The sequence below is a fragment of the Amblyomma mixtum genome, chromosome 1, assembly GCF_055824585.1.
Source record: "Amblyomma mixtum isolate Tamu chromosome 1, ASM5582458v1, whole genome shotgun sequence".
Lineage (NCBI taxonomy): Eukaryota > Metazoa > Arthropoda > Arachnida > Ixodida > Ixodidae > Amblyomma > Amblyomma mixtum.
The window spans coordinates 186,199,262-186,212,188 of NC_143012.1; the positions used below are offsets into that span (position 1 = coordinate 186,199,262).

Here is a 12,927-nt window from a genome sequence, read left to right on the forward strand (position 1 = left end):
TTTGTCCAGAATTGCGAGATGTTATTTGAAGGTAGGCTGTACTTTGGTCACTAGCAGTGAAAATGGCAAATACACCTTGAAAACTTTTACTGCGAGCAAAGGGACAATTTAAAGCTCAGAAAAAATCACCGGCAATTTAGGATTGCACTCCTAAATTCGAATGAGGTGCGCTAACAATTCATGTCGTTTGGTATCGCCAATGCTAGACGTAAATGTTCTTCTAGTGCTGGCACACTAATCTAAACGCTATTGAATGGAGTGGGTAAGTAAGCGCGAAGTTATCCGCAGAGAAGCATAGTGATGAGGTGGGGAACAGTTCACGTTTCCCTCTCCAGTGCCGTCAAATCAGGAGCTTTTGGCAGGTCCAAAGGAGCACGACTGAAACCAACTCGAGAAGACCAGTCGTCACCTTCCCTCGAGTCCAGCGTCCTCTTCTTCAGCATCCGCACGCGTCACCTTCACCGTGTGCACTCACACGGCGAGCCTTCCGGATCCGTCCCCTTTATCCTCTTCCGTTTCGGAGACCCGCCTGACAGTTTGGGCCAAACGTTAGAGCCGCCGCTTTCCCCTCTTTTTCCAATGCCGCGTCCCTCCACATTAGTTTCTCTGGTAAAGGACGGAGTTTTCATGGTAACCGCCTGCTCTCATAGGCTTCGGACAGACAAAAGTGAAATGCAGAATCTGAGGCCATAGTGCTAACGGACTTAAGAGTCATCAAAACTGTCAATTTCGAAGAGAAGCAGTCAACTGTTCCCTGGGATATAGGGTGTATCACCCATGCCAGCCTCAATTCCTTCTAATCTATTATAACGCGCATACCTTAACACCTAAGCTTTGTTGCTAGAAAGCAGCACTTGAGACATGTGGCACACTAAAGACTCCAACGTGCTCCAACTAGATTCAGCGGGCCTACGGACCAATCTGCGCCATCTCGGGTGAAGCGTAGTCTGTCTCATCCGCCCTATAGTAAACCGAGGGGTGGTTACTCAACATGCACATCCTCATATCGGCAGCGTCAATTTAAAGCCACGTCACGGTAAACTCTGAGCATTTAGGCGTCCCTGCACTCGATGAGACATACCTTGCACGCCCCACCTTCGGCAATGGCTACCTTCATGCCACCAAGCCTGCATGTCATTATAAGACGAAATACCCAGCATTTCTCCGGTAGTGTGCATCTTTCTACAAAGCTCGCAAAGGCAGTCGTACATCCGCACCACCTCTTGACTGTCCTTCCATTTGAAATAGGACGCATACGCTGAATAGTTTTTCGTTAGAGCTACCAGGTGCTCAGCGAGGTGTTTTGGAGATGGGAAGACGAGCGCGTCGATGTATGAGGTGGATGGCGCGATGGCACTGTAATTTGCACCGCCAAACACGACCGGTACAATGCTATACTTTAATGCTATGAAAAGTTTTTCTGTTGCGTAATCAGCGCATATAGAGTTTTCGAAAGCCAGGATAAAAAAATAATTACGCTCAAAATTCCGGTAGCAGCTATCCTCTCGCGATTTTGGGCACTTGAAGATACCACAACGGCCATACACATCGACTTGTACGTGCCGCCTTAGTTCTTCGACAAACGCCTCTCGCCTACCATTGGTCCCGCAGTTGCTTACCGCCCAGACAGCAGTTTTTCCCTTAGATTTCCACAAGGCCCTAAGGTCTTTGCTGGAGGCCATGCCGGAACTTCGAGGAACGATCTTGCCATAAGGAACAGGTACATCCGAATCTGACCTGTATGTCATTGTCCAATTGAATATGATCTTCCTATACCTGAGATTAGAAGCCCACGTATTCGGTGGGGATTCTCTAGTAAAGAAGACCCACTTTTGCGACCGAGAACGAAAACGTGGCACATTGTGAATGTCTCCTACATGAAACACGACGACTTCGCTTGAGGCCAGTAGACGGCGGTCGTTGGTGATGAGGCATTTTGCGCTGCAGCCTTGAATCACCTCTTCGCCCCTTCTTGAGTCGTTTAGGTTTCCAGGCCAAGAACCAAAGGATTTTGTCCACATCATGATTCGAGGCAGACGCCTAGCTGTACTGATATTTCCCGCCAGCCCAGGATGTGTGAAGGAGTGACTGGTAGCCCGGAGGACAAAATTTTTGGAGGGTAGCTGTCTGTACAGCATTACGTTGTAAAAACATGAGTAAATAGCTGTCAGTGTTGTGATTACGGCCATCCACTTGATAGCCGTCTTTGTGGGTGCGGTCAGTTTGGAAGTGAAGAGCAAGAAGGTAGTTCCTAGAGAGAAAAGAGGGAGAAATGGAGGGTTGCAATTAATCACATTTTTAGAAATTGGACCAAACACTGAGCTACAAGTGAAAACCAACGTTGAGAAGCGAGCGTCCCTTCAACTGCTTGCGTAAAGGCTGATTTTGTACATTAAGGAGGCGCGGAAAGGTCTCCAGCAAGCCCCAAGTTTACTTTTCCCAATAAATAGGTTATAATAACCCGTGTATTGTGTACAAGTAAAATCGTATGCACTTCACTTAGCTTGCGAGTGCATTAGCAGCCTGTTTGATACCACTCCTAATCTTCGCAGGCTGCCTCCGGATATCAACAATATTGGTCCCATCGCCTGTCTCCAATTTATTTTATTAATTGGCCCTCCCCGGAAACTAAATTCAGAAGACAACAGTCATGAAGCCTTTCTACTTTCAATTTCAGACCTCAAACCCGTACCTAAGTAGACGCAGAAGTTCAGACGTGGGAGCATTAAGCGACCGAAACGCTTCACGAAATCCAAAAGTCGCTGCTTCGATCTGCTACTCCAAGCTGAATAAGCACTAATTGCTTTCCTGAGCAGAACCCGACACACCTTAAACAGTTCGCGTTGCGTATTGCTTTGTTTCATTTCACCCTTCAGGCTCGATTGCGGACCTCATGATAGCTGCCCTTAGTTCGAGGTCTGTTTCTTGCAGTTCTTTACTCTAGACACAGATTGTCAAGGAAAGAGGGCGAACTCTCTTTGTAGCTCTCTCTTTCCACGTTAACCCCTTCTGACGAATTTTCCCACTTTTATCTCTTCTTCACCCTTGTTTAGGCAGAAACCAAAACAGCCTGCTCACTCCCATCATGGACGTACAGGGCAATAACGCGTACGCTTTTTACTCATATATGCTGGGAGGATCTCGTATAAGCACACCTGTAGGGAGCAGGACACGGCCCAGAGAGGAGATAAAGGAAGGCGGGCGAAGGGGACGAAACGTACTTCCCACGCCGTAGAGCCGGATGCGACAACAGGACGCCCGGCCGGACCCCGATCAAGGGTGGTGCTCTTTGCTGGGTGGTGCTCTAGGGTTGTTTTGTTTCAGGCCCTTGCATGCCTTTATGAGTTGAGAATATTTATCCGCGCTTATTGGTATTGTTTTGTTGCGTTATAACCATTGGTCTTGTCATTTCTTAACAGGCCTAGCAGACCTAGGTGATTAACGCCTTTTTCATTCGACGCTTCCCAGGCACAGCCTTTTCGAGCCGTTACGCGTGTTGCTGTATTTAGTCTTGCTCATTTTCACGAATGGCTTACGGGTGTTTTATATTGGGGAGTTCTTTCTTTTTATTTAATTTGATTCGTGCAGAGGCAACTTTCAATTTGCATTTTTTTTTTTCGTTCATGGTGCCACTTGGGACTAATGGGGTTAACATTCCCCGTCAAGTGCACAGACTCCCGACCCGGCCTGCACCAACCTTCCAATCTCGTCTAGCAAGCTTCTGCTTTCAGCGAGCGCTTTGGGTCTATTGAAAGCGACATTATTTTCACCGCTTTCGCCGAAGGGGATAATTGAGTAAAACTTGGATGAGACGCTCAAGCTCTGCCTTGAGGGTATGACGCGACAGCGTTCGTCGGCACATCGTTCTCGACAAACCCGATGCCACGAACGCCAGCGTAGCTTCTGCGCCGAACGAATGGGCAGCAAGCCGCAAGCTTCATGGGGAATGCGCTTTGGATGTGCGCTGCGTTTATCGCCGCTCACCGCGTGATTCCTGCGTACCCGGACGGCCCCACTGAGCCCGAACGAGACGAACGGGGGGCGCTGCCGTCGCGCGCTATCTGTTGGGACAATGGCGTACATTGCGAGGAGGAGGAGGGACTGGTTTCGTGGGCGCCGCCTTATGGCGCTACGTGCGCGCCAAGCTAAGAGGAAAAGTAGCGGAAACGTGCTTTGCTACTCGCTTAACTGCGACTTCTGTAATTTCTAGGCCCATACTTACGAATATACCCCACAGTACATATCTCTAAAGAACCCTTCTAAGACAACACCGTATTCACTAGTCGCGCCTTTGTTCATCGGAAACCATCCAAATAGTGTGGCTGAGGGGTTAGCGTCCTCGCTTTGCACTCTGGAGGCCCTGGTTCGATTCCCCAACTCGACCAATTTCCTACTCGGTTTTATTTGTTAGTGCTTCTGGGATATTTGGGTCACGGCCAACGCCGCCGACGGCGAAGACGACACCAGCTTTCCGCGACATGGGGCCCTTAACGCCTTCACGTTAAAATCCTCGCTGGAAATAATAGATGACGTACCCGGCGATAATGAGCAGTGAGAGGCATCTGCGGCGTGTATTCTACAAACTGCTTCTGTCACGGCAAGACCAGAAAAATTGTAGAATTTAGCTTCGATGAGAAATATTTGCAAGAAAATCCAGCTCACCATATTCAAAACACCTCTCGTGCTTTTCTTGAAGGCCATTTGGCGGCACTACTGGTACGAATCCTGCCTTCGGTTGCAAGACAGACTCGTCCATCTTGGCTCCTGCGGAGGAGCAGAACATCGACAAGACAGCAAGTTTGCAGTGCGGTGGGAGCTTTTATTGACTTGTACCACGGGTTCCTTACGGATGCGGTAAACGTGAAAACCTACGGCGCATAGTCTCAGGTTCTCTTCGTACTTAAGCTGGAATGTTTAGGACACGGCTGGTACGTGGGACACGGCTGGTACGTGATTTACGCCATTATCTCCTGCGTTTCCTAGATACCGACGTGGAGAAGGCGGGTCATGCTACCTTCTGTGGAGAGGACAAGGTTGCCACACGTTCTCTGGAATGCACTATTTACACAATTGGGACCCTGATAATTGCGAGGCAGGTTGTTATATATGGCACTGCTATGGCAGAGCAATTCCTGACAGAATTTACGCAATGCTAAGCCCGCTTATAGCCGACAACAGCAGCTTCAATAAAGCTATCTAAAATGAAGTGTGGTACTGTCGGTTAAGTGCTGCGCGGCACGTTGTTAAATACAATGAGGGCAATGGTCTGAGAACAGGGTCAGCGGAGGACTGTGTACTCAGGGCCTTAACATCTCGGGAAGACTGGGGACGCACCTTGAGATGACGATATGCAATTGTACGGAGGAGTGGTGCAAATGAAAAATGAAGCAGAGCAAGAGGAGACTCCTAATTCACCTCCATCTATGGGGCTTAACAAGGAGCCTTACCGCCATTAGCTTGGCGAGCAACACCGGGAGCGCCCTTACGCGCGTGCAGCCGTAACGCGGGGTGTGCGGAATCGCGCCTTTTTCCCGCATTTTCCAACCGCTGTGTTGATATGCCAGCATCATGTCCGTTCACTGCTGTGTGTCATAGTGCAAGATGAGAAGACTGCTCGAAGAAAAGGGCTCAAGGGCAAATAGGCCTATTATCAGCCTTTTCTCATTCATGCATTTAGTTCGTGCGTGACCTCTGTGGGGACGCGCTTACTCGTCCCCTTTAGTTCGCTCCCCCGCATTGCACCTTTTACTCGTCTCCGGTGCTTCACTTCCCAGCAATGCACCCTCCTTGGTTGTGTTACTTTAACTAGCAGGGAAGGGCGCTGGCGTCGCAGAACCACGAGCGCCACTGATGGCGTGTTTGCTGCGCGCGCGCGACGGTTCTCTTCTGCTTGGGGCCGGGGAAGCGCGTTGACGTTCAGCGCGAGCCTCCGCTCTTCGCCGGCTGGCGCTAACCCTCGTGGAGAGGAACGTTCCCCCGCATCTCGTCCTGTCCGGCCTCGGAGTTTTATGCGAAGCATACTACTTTAGCTACCACTTCAGCCCTTCACCGTGTTTATGCGCCTCCAAATCACGTGATACATGACGTCACACCACGTGACACGATGACGTCACGACAGTGGAGAAACGGGGCCCACCTCGCGCCGTCGCTGTGGTTGTGCGCCTCCAAACCACGTGATACATGACGTCACACCACGTTTACGATGACGTCACGACAGTGGAGAAACGGGGGCCCACCTCGCGCCGTCGCTGTGGTTGTGCGCCTCCAAATTACGCGACACGATGATGCCACACCACGTGACACGATGACGTCACGACAGATCGCCGTCACGCGCTGGGAGAGGGAGAACGATGCCATCGCACAGACGCCGGAATGTCCTCGAGCGGCATTCCCGCGCATTTCGAACGCGCGTTCACACTCGGTGTAGGTGAAACGCTCGCTCCACCGGGCAGGCGGACGCGGCTTCCGTGGCAATCCAGGCGCTCACCCAACGCGCGTCTCGGGGTTAGTCGGCGTTCTGCTGTAGCCATGCCGTTGTCTTCCCCCACGACGAAGGCTTCTAGTGGTTGTATTAAAATGACCAAGTATTCAACCAAGGAAAGCCATGTATTACCAAGCCTAGCCATCAATATGCTTCGCATCTGACTAGGCTTAACCTTAGCTAAGCCTCAGCCATTTTTTCTCTGCCCTACCGTGGGCGAACATTCGCTCGTAACCGTGCTGGTGAGTCGGATGTCCTCGATTCCTCGCTGTATTTTGTTGCTGGCTGGCGTTATTGTTGTTCTTCAAGGGCGTCCGCAGAATTTTTTGCAGGGGGGGGGGCCCCGTTGGTGCCCCGGGGGGGGGGGGGGGGGGGGGTATGTTCGTAGCAAAAAGGCGCTATTTGCGGAGTAAGTTTATTTATTTATATATAAATAAAAATTAAACAAAATGCACACATGAAAGAAAAATTACAAACAGCAAATTAAAGCGCGGCTAGGAGAGGTACATTGGAGTTTATCAACGAAGAAACAACTAAAATTAATAAAAAATGCAAAAAGATGCTATATCACTTCGTGGAGAAGAGTGCTCAGTCTTCCTGCATACGGGTTCTCGACTCACCCGGATTTATGACCAGCACACAGCACAATATGTTCGCAAACACGCAACTACAGTCACTCAGTCAGTCTTCCTTGAACAGCAACTGTAGGCGCCTCGGATTTTTCTGGGCGAATTGCGTAATTACACGTGTGATAAATTCACTTCTGTGCTTGATTACACGCTCTCGGTGCACACTCATCATACACATTGATTGGAAAAACTGTTGAACGCGTACGTTGAAAACAAAAGATGACTATATATACAACGAAAACTTATTTACAAGATAAATGCACGCTCGCAGCTTCATACACCTCGCTCCATCTTGCTTGCGCATCCGCACAGTCGAGCAACCCCACACACACTGCTCGCCGCTCGTCGTTTTCTCGTCCGCTGTCTTGGTTGTTCTCAGCTTCGCTGACAACCGGCCACTAAAAACACCCAAGCACAAACACAGAGGCGCGCACACGTGCGAGGGCTTACTTGCCGCAATATCCCCGAATGCGCACTTTGGGGGTGAAAGGAACGCCGCGCAACTTCCGAGGGGAAGGGACACTCGCCACTCCGGTCGGAAAATTTGTTTTTGTGTTTTTATGGGGTTCAGAGCCCCAAAACGACTCAGGCTATGAGGGATGGAGTAGTACAGAGTTCCGGGTAATGTCGACCACCTGGGTCTCTTTACCATGCACTGACACGCACAGTACATGGGCGCTGTTGTGATTTGAGGCCCAGCCAGAGGTGACAGGCGAGCCAGGCAGGCGCCATCGGGCTGCGTTGACCAAAGGCGCTGGTTTTCGCAGAAGACGCAAAGAACGCTGGTGTGGGGGCGCCTCGGGAGACTGCGTCGCCGTGAACAAAAGCAGCTAATCCCCTTTGCCGGAGATTCTGAAAGCGGCGCTTCTACCGAACTGCGCTACCCGTGGATCGGAGGAGACAGCGAGCGGCGGCGGCGCCAACTCATCGCCCGCTTGCCCCTGAGCAGCCCGACAAAGCGGGGGGTGGACACGGCTGATTTGTCCTTCCCTCCTTAAGAATTCATCGGTGACCGGCGTAACGATAGGCGAAAACAAGATGCCCCGTGCACTGTCTGCCTCCGTGTCGCTATCTCTCTAGAGATCAAAGAAACAGACACCCATCTCAAGGCGGCTCGAAACACATGCTCGCCGGTGCCGCTGTATGTCTGGAACAGGTCGCCCTTCAGTAGAGCTAACGATGGCGTGGTTTGAAAACGGCGGAACGACGCACGCCCGGACGCGGCATTTCGCAGATGTGACCATGCGGGGCTGCTTTTACCCTTTTGACTGAGCGCACCACCGCCCCTGGCGTGCGGCCATCACTCACGGTTCGAGTGAGTGATTTTCCAGGGGGGTGCAACCGCCCCCCCCTTGCCCCCCCCCCTCCGGACGCCCATGCTAACAATAAATGTCTGTTTCTGTCAGCCTGTGTCGTTCCTTTGTTCCCGCAGAGCATGGCCCGCCGTGGTCGGCGTGCGCTCGGTAGCGTACGAGACCACGGGGTGGGGTCCGCGCGGATTTGAACTGTCAGCCGCGGTTAAGCGGGCAGGACGTATTTATATCTCCCCAATTATTAAAACCCCACACCTTGTACCTACTTTTTATTCAGTGATATTTCTTGCCTGAGGATATAAAAGGGCATGTAGTAATGGATGACGAGAATACTTAAATAAATAAAAAAAGGTTCACTGATCTAATGAAGTCGAGGAGTGAACGGTGATGTGATTTCTGCGGCCAAGCGGTATATGAAGCAGCATTGTTCGGTGAGAGACCCACTACCGTCAGGTTCCGAGTTATTTTCGGCATCAGCGCCGGGCAAACCCACAGCAGGTGATGAATATCGGCCTGAATATTTCGGTTCTTGCAGACTGGACACTCTGGGCGCGTATATAAACCTTCCAATTGCGGCCACTTTTTGTCACGGCTGGATTTAGGGCAACCCAGACCTGGATCCTCCGAAGCGCAACCTCCTCTGCACGCAGTTCATACAGATTGGCTGCGCTAGCGTGTATAGCTGCGGAGTTGTTCTGCTACCGACCACGAGAGCTCGAGACCGATTCACAGCTTACGAGGCACTATCTGTGACAATGGCGAAATACGGAAACGCCCTTGAAATTTCTGCGCACATCAAAAAACCCAGATCGCCGAATTTAGCCATGTTCTCGGCACGTCAGGGCTCATATCGGCAGAGCTTCGGGTGATTACACCGCTGGAGCAATATTTGAATGCACGCGCGGGCACTTTGGCGAAATGTGGGAGCATGTGTGTTGAGGACGGCCGTTTATATTTAAGAGGCAGAATAGTTAAGCACCCTCTCGATAGTAGTGTGGACGAATGAAAACAATGGTTGGCGGTTTATCACTGCTAAGGATTGAACATTCATCGAAAGCATGGTTTTTTGCAGGTGCACACCACCGTATGTACCTCAAAGCGCGAATGAAGTGTCCACTGACCCAGGGAGCTACTTATGCGATTTTCGTTTCATCACAGTCAACGGAGTCTACAATGTTGTCAACGCCAATGAACCCCAATGAACGCTTGCGTCCTCCAGTGCTGCGTTTCTGCCACAGCATTGTCAGCGCCAGCGCATACGGCGCACATCACTACCGCCATGTAGCTCAAAGCGCTATTGAGGTGTCCACTGAGCCAGAGAGCTAGTTATGCGCCTTTCCTTTCGTAACTAGTTCAAAGGTTTCAAGTCCACCTGGAGATTTTGCGGGGCAGGAAGCTTATAATGCTTTCGCACTAAAAAACCTTGCAGTGAATGTATTTTGATAACGAGCTCCGAAGGACCACAGGAGCGCGTCCTTGATGCCATTCCACCCATTCATTCAGTTCCAGCAAGTAGAACACAAGGTTGCATAAAACGGCTTGGTCTCGACATTAGTTTCAACACTTATGAGCATCGCTGCACTTAAACAAGAACGCATATATGACGCCGCAGTGAACGACCAGCAGCACCTACAGTAGCCACCGCAGCTCGGCGACATGGCCAGGCTACACTGCGTGGCGCCATCTGTCTGCATTCCAAGGAAGCACGCGGAGCTGCGAATACGATCTGGTCGCTCGGTCGGGTGCAGTGTCAACAACTAACTATACTGGGTGTTTCACCTCAGGCTTAACACTGTTTTAAAATATAGGCTTTTTGAGTTAGAAGAGAGCTTTTTTCGACACAGCATTGTCTGCGGTGTTGTACATCAGCATGCAGCTAAGACGCACTAATTAGCAGGTTGGTTAACTAATATTTCATGGTTAACTTTTTAACAATTACGTTTAGTCTCGTTAATTACTAATAGGCGTGTAGCCAATCCTAAGTAATATTTGTATCAGTTTTTAGAATTTCGAAAACGCGTTTACCCTCGCCGCTATGGCCCAACAAATTTCGGCTCTATCGGGCCAAAATGCATGCGCTTTCGAGAAGCTTGCAAACAAAGCAGCCTGCCCAGTGCGCGTAATTCGTCGAAATAGCCAAAATTTCTTCTGCCACAGCCCCGAGAGTAACCGCGCTTTCGAAATTCTAAAACTAATATGGATATTACTTACGGTGGGCTACACGCCCGTCAGTACTTAAGCAGCGTGACGGTAATAAAAAGTAAACTGTTCAATATTAGTTAAGCGCCCTGGTAGATAGCACACCTTAGCTGTATTCTGATGTACTACCCCGCTTTCAATGCAGTGCGTAAAGAGCGCTCTTCTAAAGCAAAAACCCTACTTTTAAAAATTGTGTGGTCTTAGGTGAAACTCCCTGTATTATTATACCGGGGTCGCTTGTTGCTTTGGCGTCTGCAACAACTCTCCCCTCGTGTATTCTCGATGCCGGTGGGGCGACAGTTACGGAGGCGTTTTTTTTTTTTTGTTGCTCGTGCCCTTTGAAATTACTGACAGTGCTGAGAGAGCCTCATAACTGGGTAGAAATGGCTAGCCGCGGCCCATTTCACTGGCGGCGCAGACTGTGAACGAACTATGATTTGGTAACTGCTCCTGGCAAAGATGTCATCGTGTTTTGATTTGCAGAATAGTCCGTGTATACGTCCCGGCCTGCGTCACGGATGTATTTTCGAATGAGGGGCGAAGGATGTGGCTTGGAGTATTTTGAAAAAATTTCGCTGGTGGTGGCGTAGTGCAGTGGATGTGGTCTCGTGTGGTGACCATTTGCTGTGTTTTTCTCAGTTTCATCGACTGTTTGCGTGGTAACAACTACTTACAAGGGCAAAGTCGTCCCCTTTCAATTGGTAAAATTATTCCGAAATGTCACAAATATATTTCGACCAGCAACTTCGAAAGAAAGCATCACCCTAAGTAAAGAAATTTCTGTGTCACTTTAAGTTTGGAAGGACGATATTTGATGAAGACCTCCCCTTTTTAATGCGGCAGCATTAATCGCCACGATGAGCGAATTGAGCGATCTGTGTGTGTGCTCCTTCTGCGCCGCACCAACAGAAAAAATACCAGACAAAAACTTCCACGAGTGAGGTTGTAACCAAGGAATGTCTTGTGGGAAACGAGTATGCAACCTCACAGCCACGACGGGTGCCGTCTTACTGGACGGATAAAGATGAACATAATGGGCATTAACATAGTGAGCATCATCCTAGTGGGCGTGAGCGATAAGAAAATGGATGATGTATACAAACTCTGCTTCTCTTGACGTGATGAAAAGCTACCGCGGAGTCGCCTGTAAAACCTCCGTGCGCCGCCCAGTCGCATCGGCCTCGAGCCAAACATGGACCAGGCAAAATGAGAAATGTCTTAGCACGACTTAAACAGTGCCTTAAACACGCCACTGTTGTGAAAAAGAGCAACAGGGAACAAGATGGTGGTGACAGTGGTGCCAGTGGTTCAGCAGATGTAAAAGACGGTGTTTTAAACCAACAAAAAAAAGGTTTTTGCAGGAGTTGGTGTAGTCAACTGCTTACTAGCGCATTAAAACCTTACTCTTGTAGAACTTGGCCAGTCAATTTTTTTATTGTCTTTTTTTGAAGTTTTCTGACAATTGCGCAACATCTGCGTGTCACTCAAGCATGCTGTCAACCTACGCATCACAATTATTTTAAAAAGTGAGTGCTCTGGAGTCTAAACTGAAAACTGACTGCGCAAATAAACAACCGTCTTGATCAATGGGCGAAGTATTTTAACCCTTTATGAGACATGAAGTTGTGAGCAATGAACACCGGCTGTTCAGGGCGGGATTCTTATTCTTATCAGCTTTTTATGAAATATGCAAATTTTGAGTTCTCTAGAGTTAGTGGTTTTCGAGATAAAAGTGGGACACAGGAGTCCCACCGCCCCATGAGTGCGTTTGAGAAAGTGGGACATATGTGTCCCGCTGACCTCTGAAGCACAGTCACTCAAGAAAAAAAGTAATTTTATTTTGTACAGAAGGGTGCGCTTACCAACAACAAAGTATGGAGAATACAAAAGCCTACTTTCTATGATAAAAAATCTAAAAAATATCGATCTATGTCCAGCACTCAGTCACTTTCAGAGAATGAACATAGCACAAAAGGGCATAGCACAGGATAGCACAAAAGGGCATTATTTGCAGATTTCGTCAGTAAAAAGAAAGGTTGAATCTTACCCTTCATGACGAATACCGGTTGAAAAGCGCGCCAAAATCTACTGAAAACCGCACGCAACGCACGCAAGGGGTTCGGTTCGCTTGAGGCACAGGTATGTGCTGCCGCCGCTCGGCGCTCTTGTAAAGAGCCATGAAAACAGCTTCCTTGAACATCCACGAGATGGCAGTAAAAGCAAAAACGAAATTGATTCGAGCGGTTTTAACCACAAAAGTCAGTGTAACCACGAAAAAAGTGGGACATATGAGTCGCTAACGATG

The 12,927-nt window shown here is 49.4% G+C and overlaps 1 protein-coding gene across 2 annotated transcripts in view; it reads right to left on the reverse strand.

The window, feature by feature from the left end:
- LOC149370219 (lewis-type alpha-(1,3)-fucosyltransferase-like) overlaps positions 1-12,927 on the reverse strand; it is a 153,499-nt gene continuing 140,572 nt past the window's right edge. For both annotated transcript variants that reach the window (XM_089560592.1, XM_089560583.1), the window contains exons 2-3: positions 4,663-4,764; positions 1-2,251 (exon numbers count right to left, since the gene is read on the reverse strand). In XM_089560592.1, the coding sequence (XP_089416718.1) occupies positions 1,032-2,251; positions 4,663-4,756 (1,314 nt within the window). In that variant the 5' untranslated portion in view covers positions 4,757-4,764 and the 3' untranslated portion in view covers positions 1-1,031. The remainder of the gene's footprint in view (positions 2,252-4,662; positions 4,765-12,927) is intronic.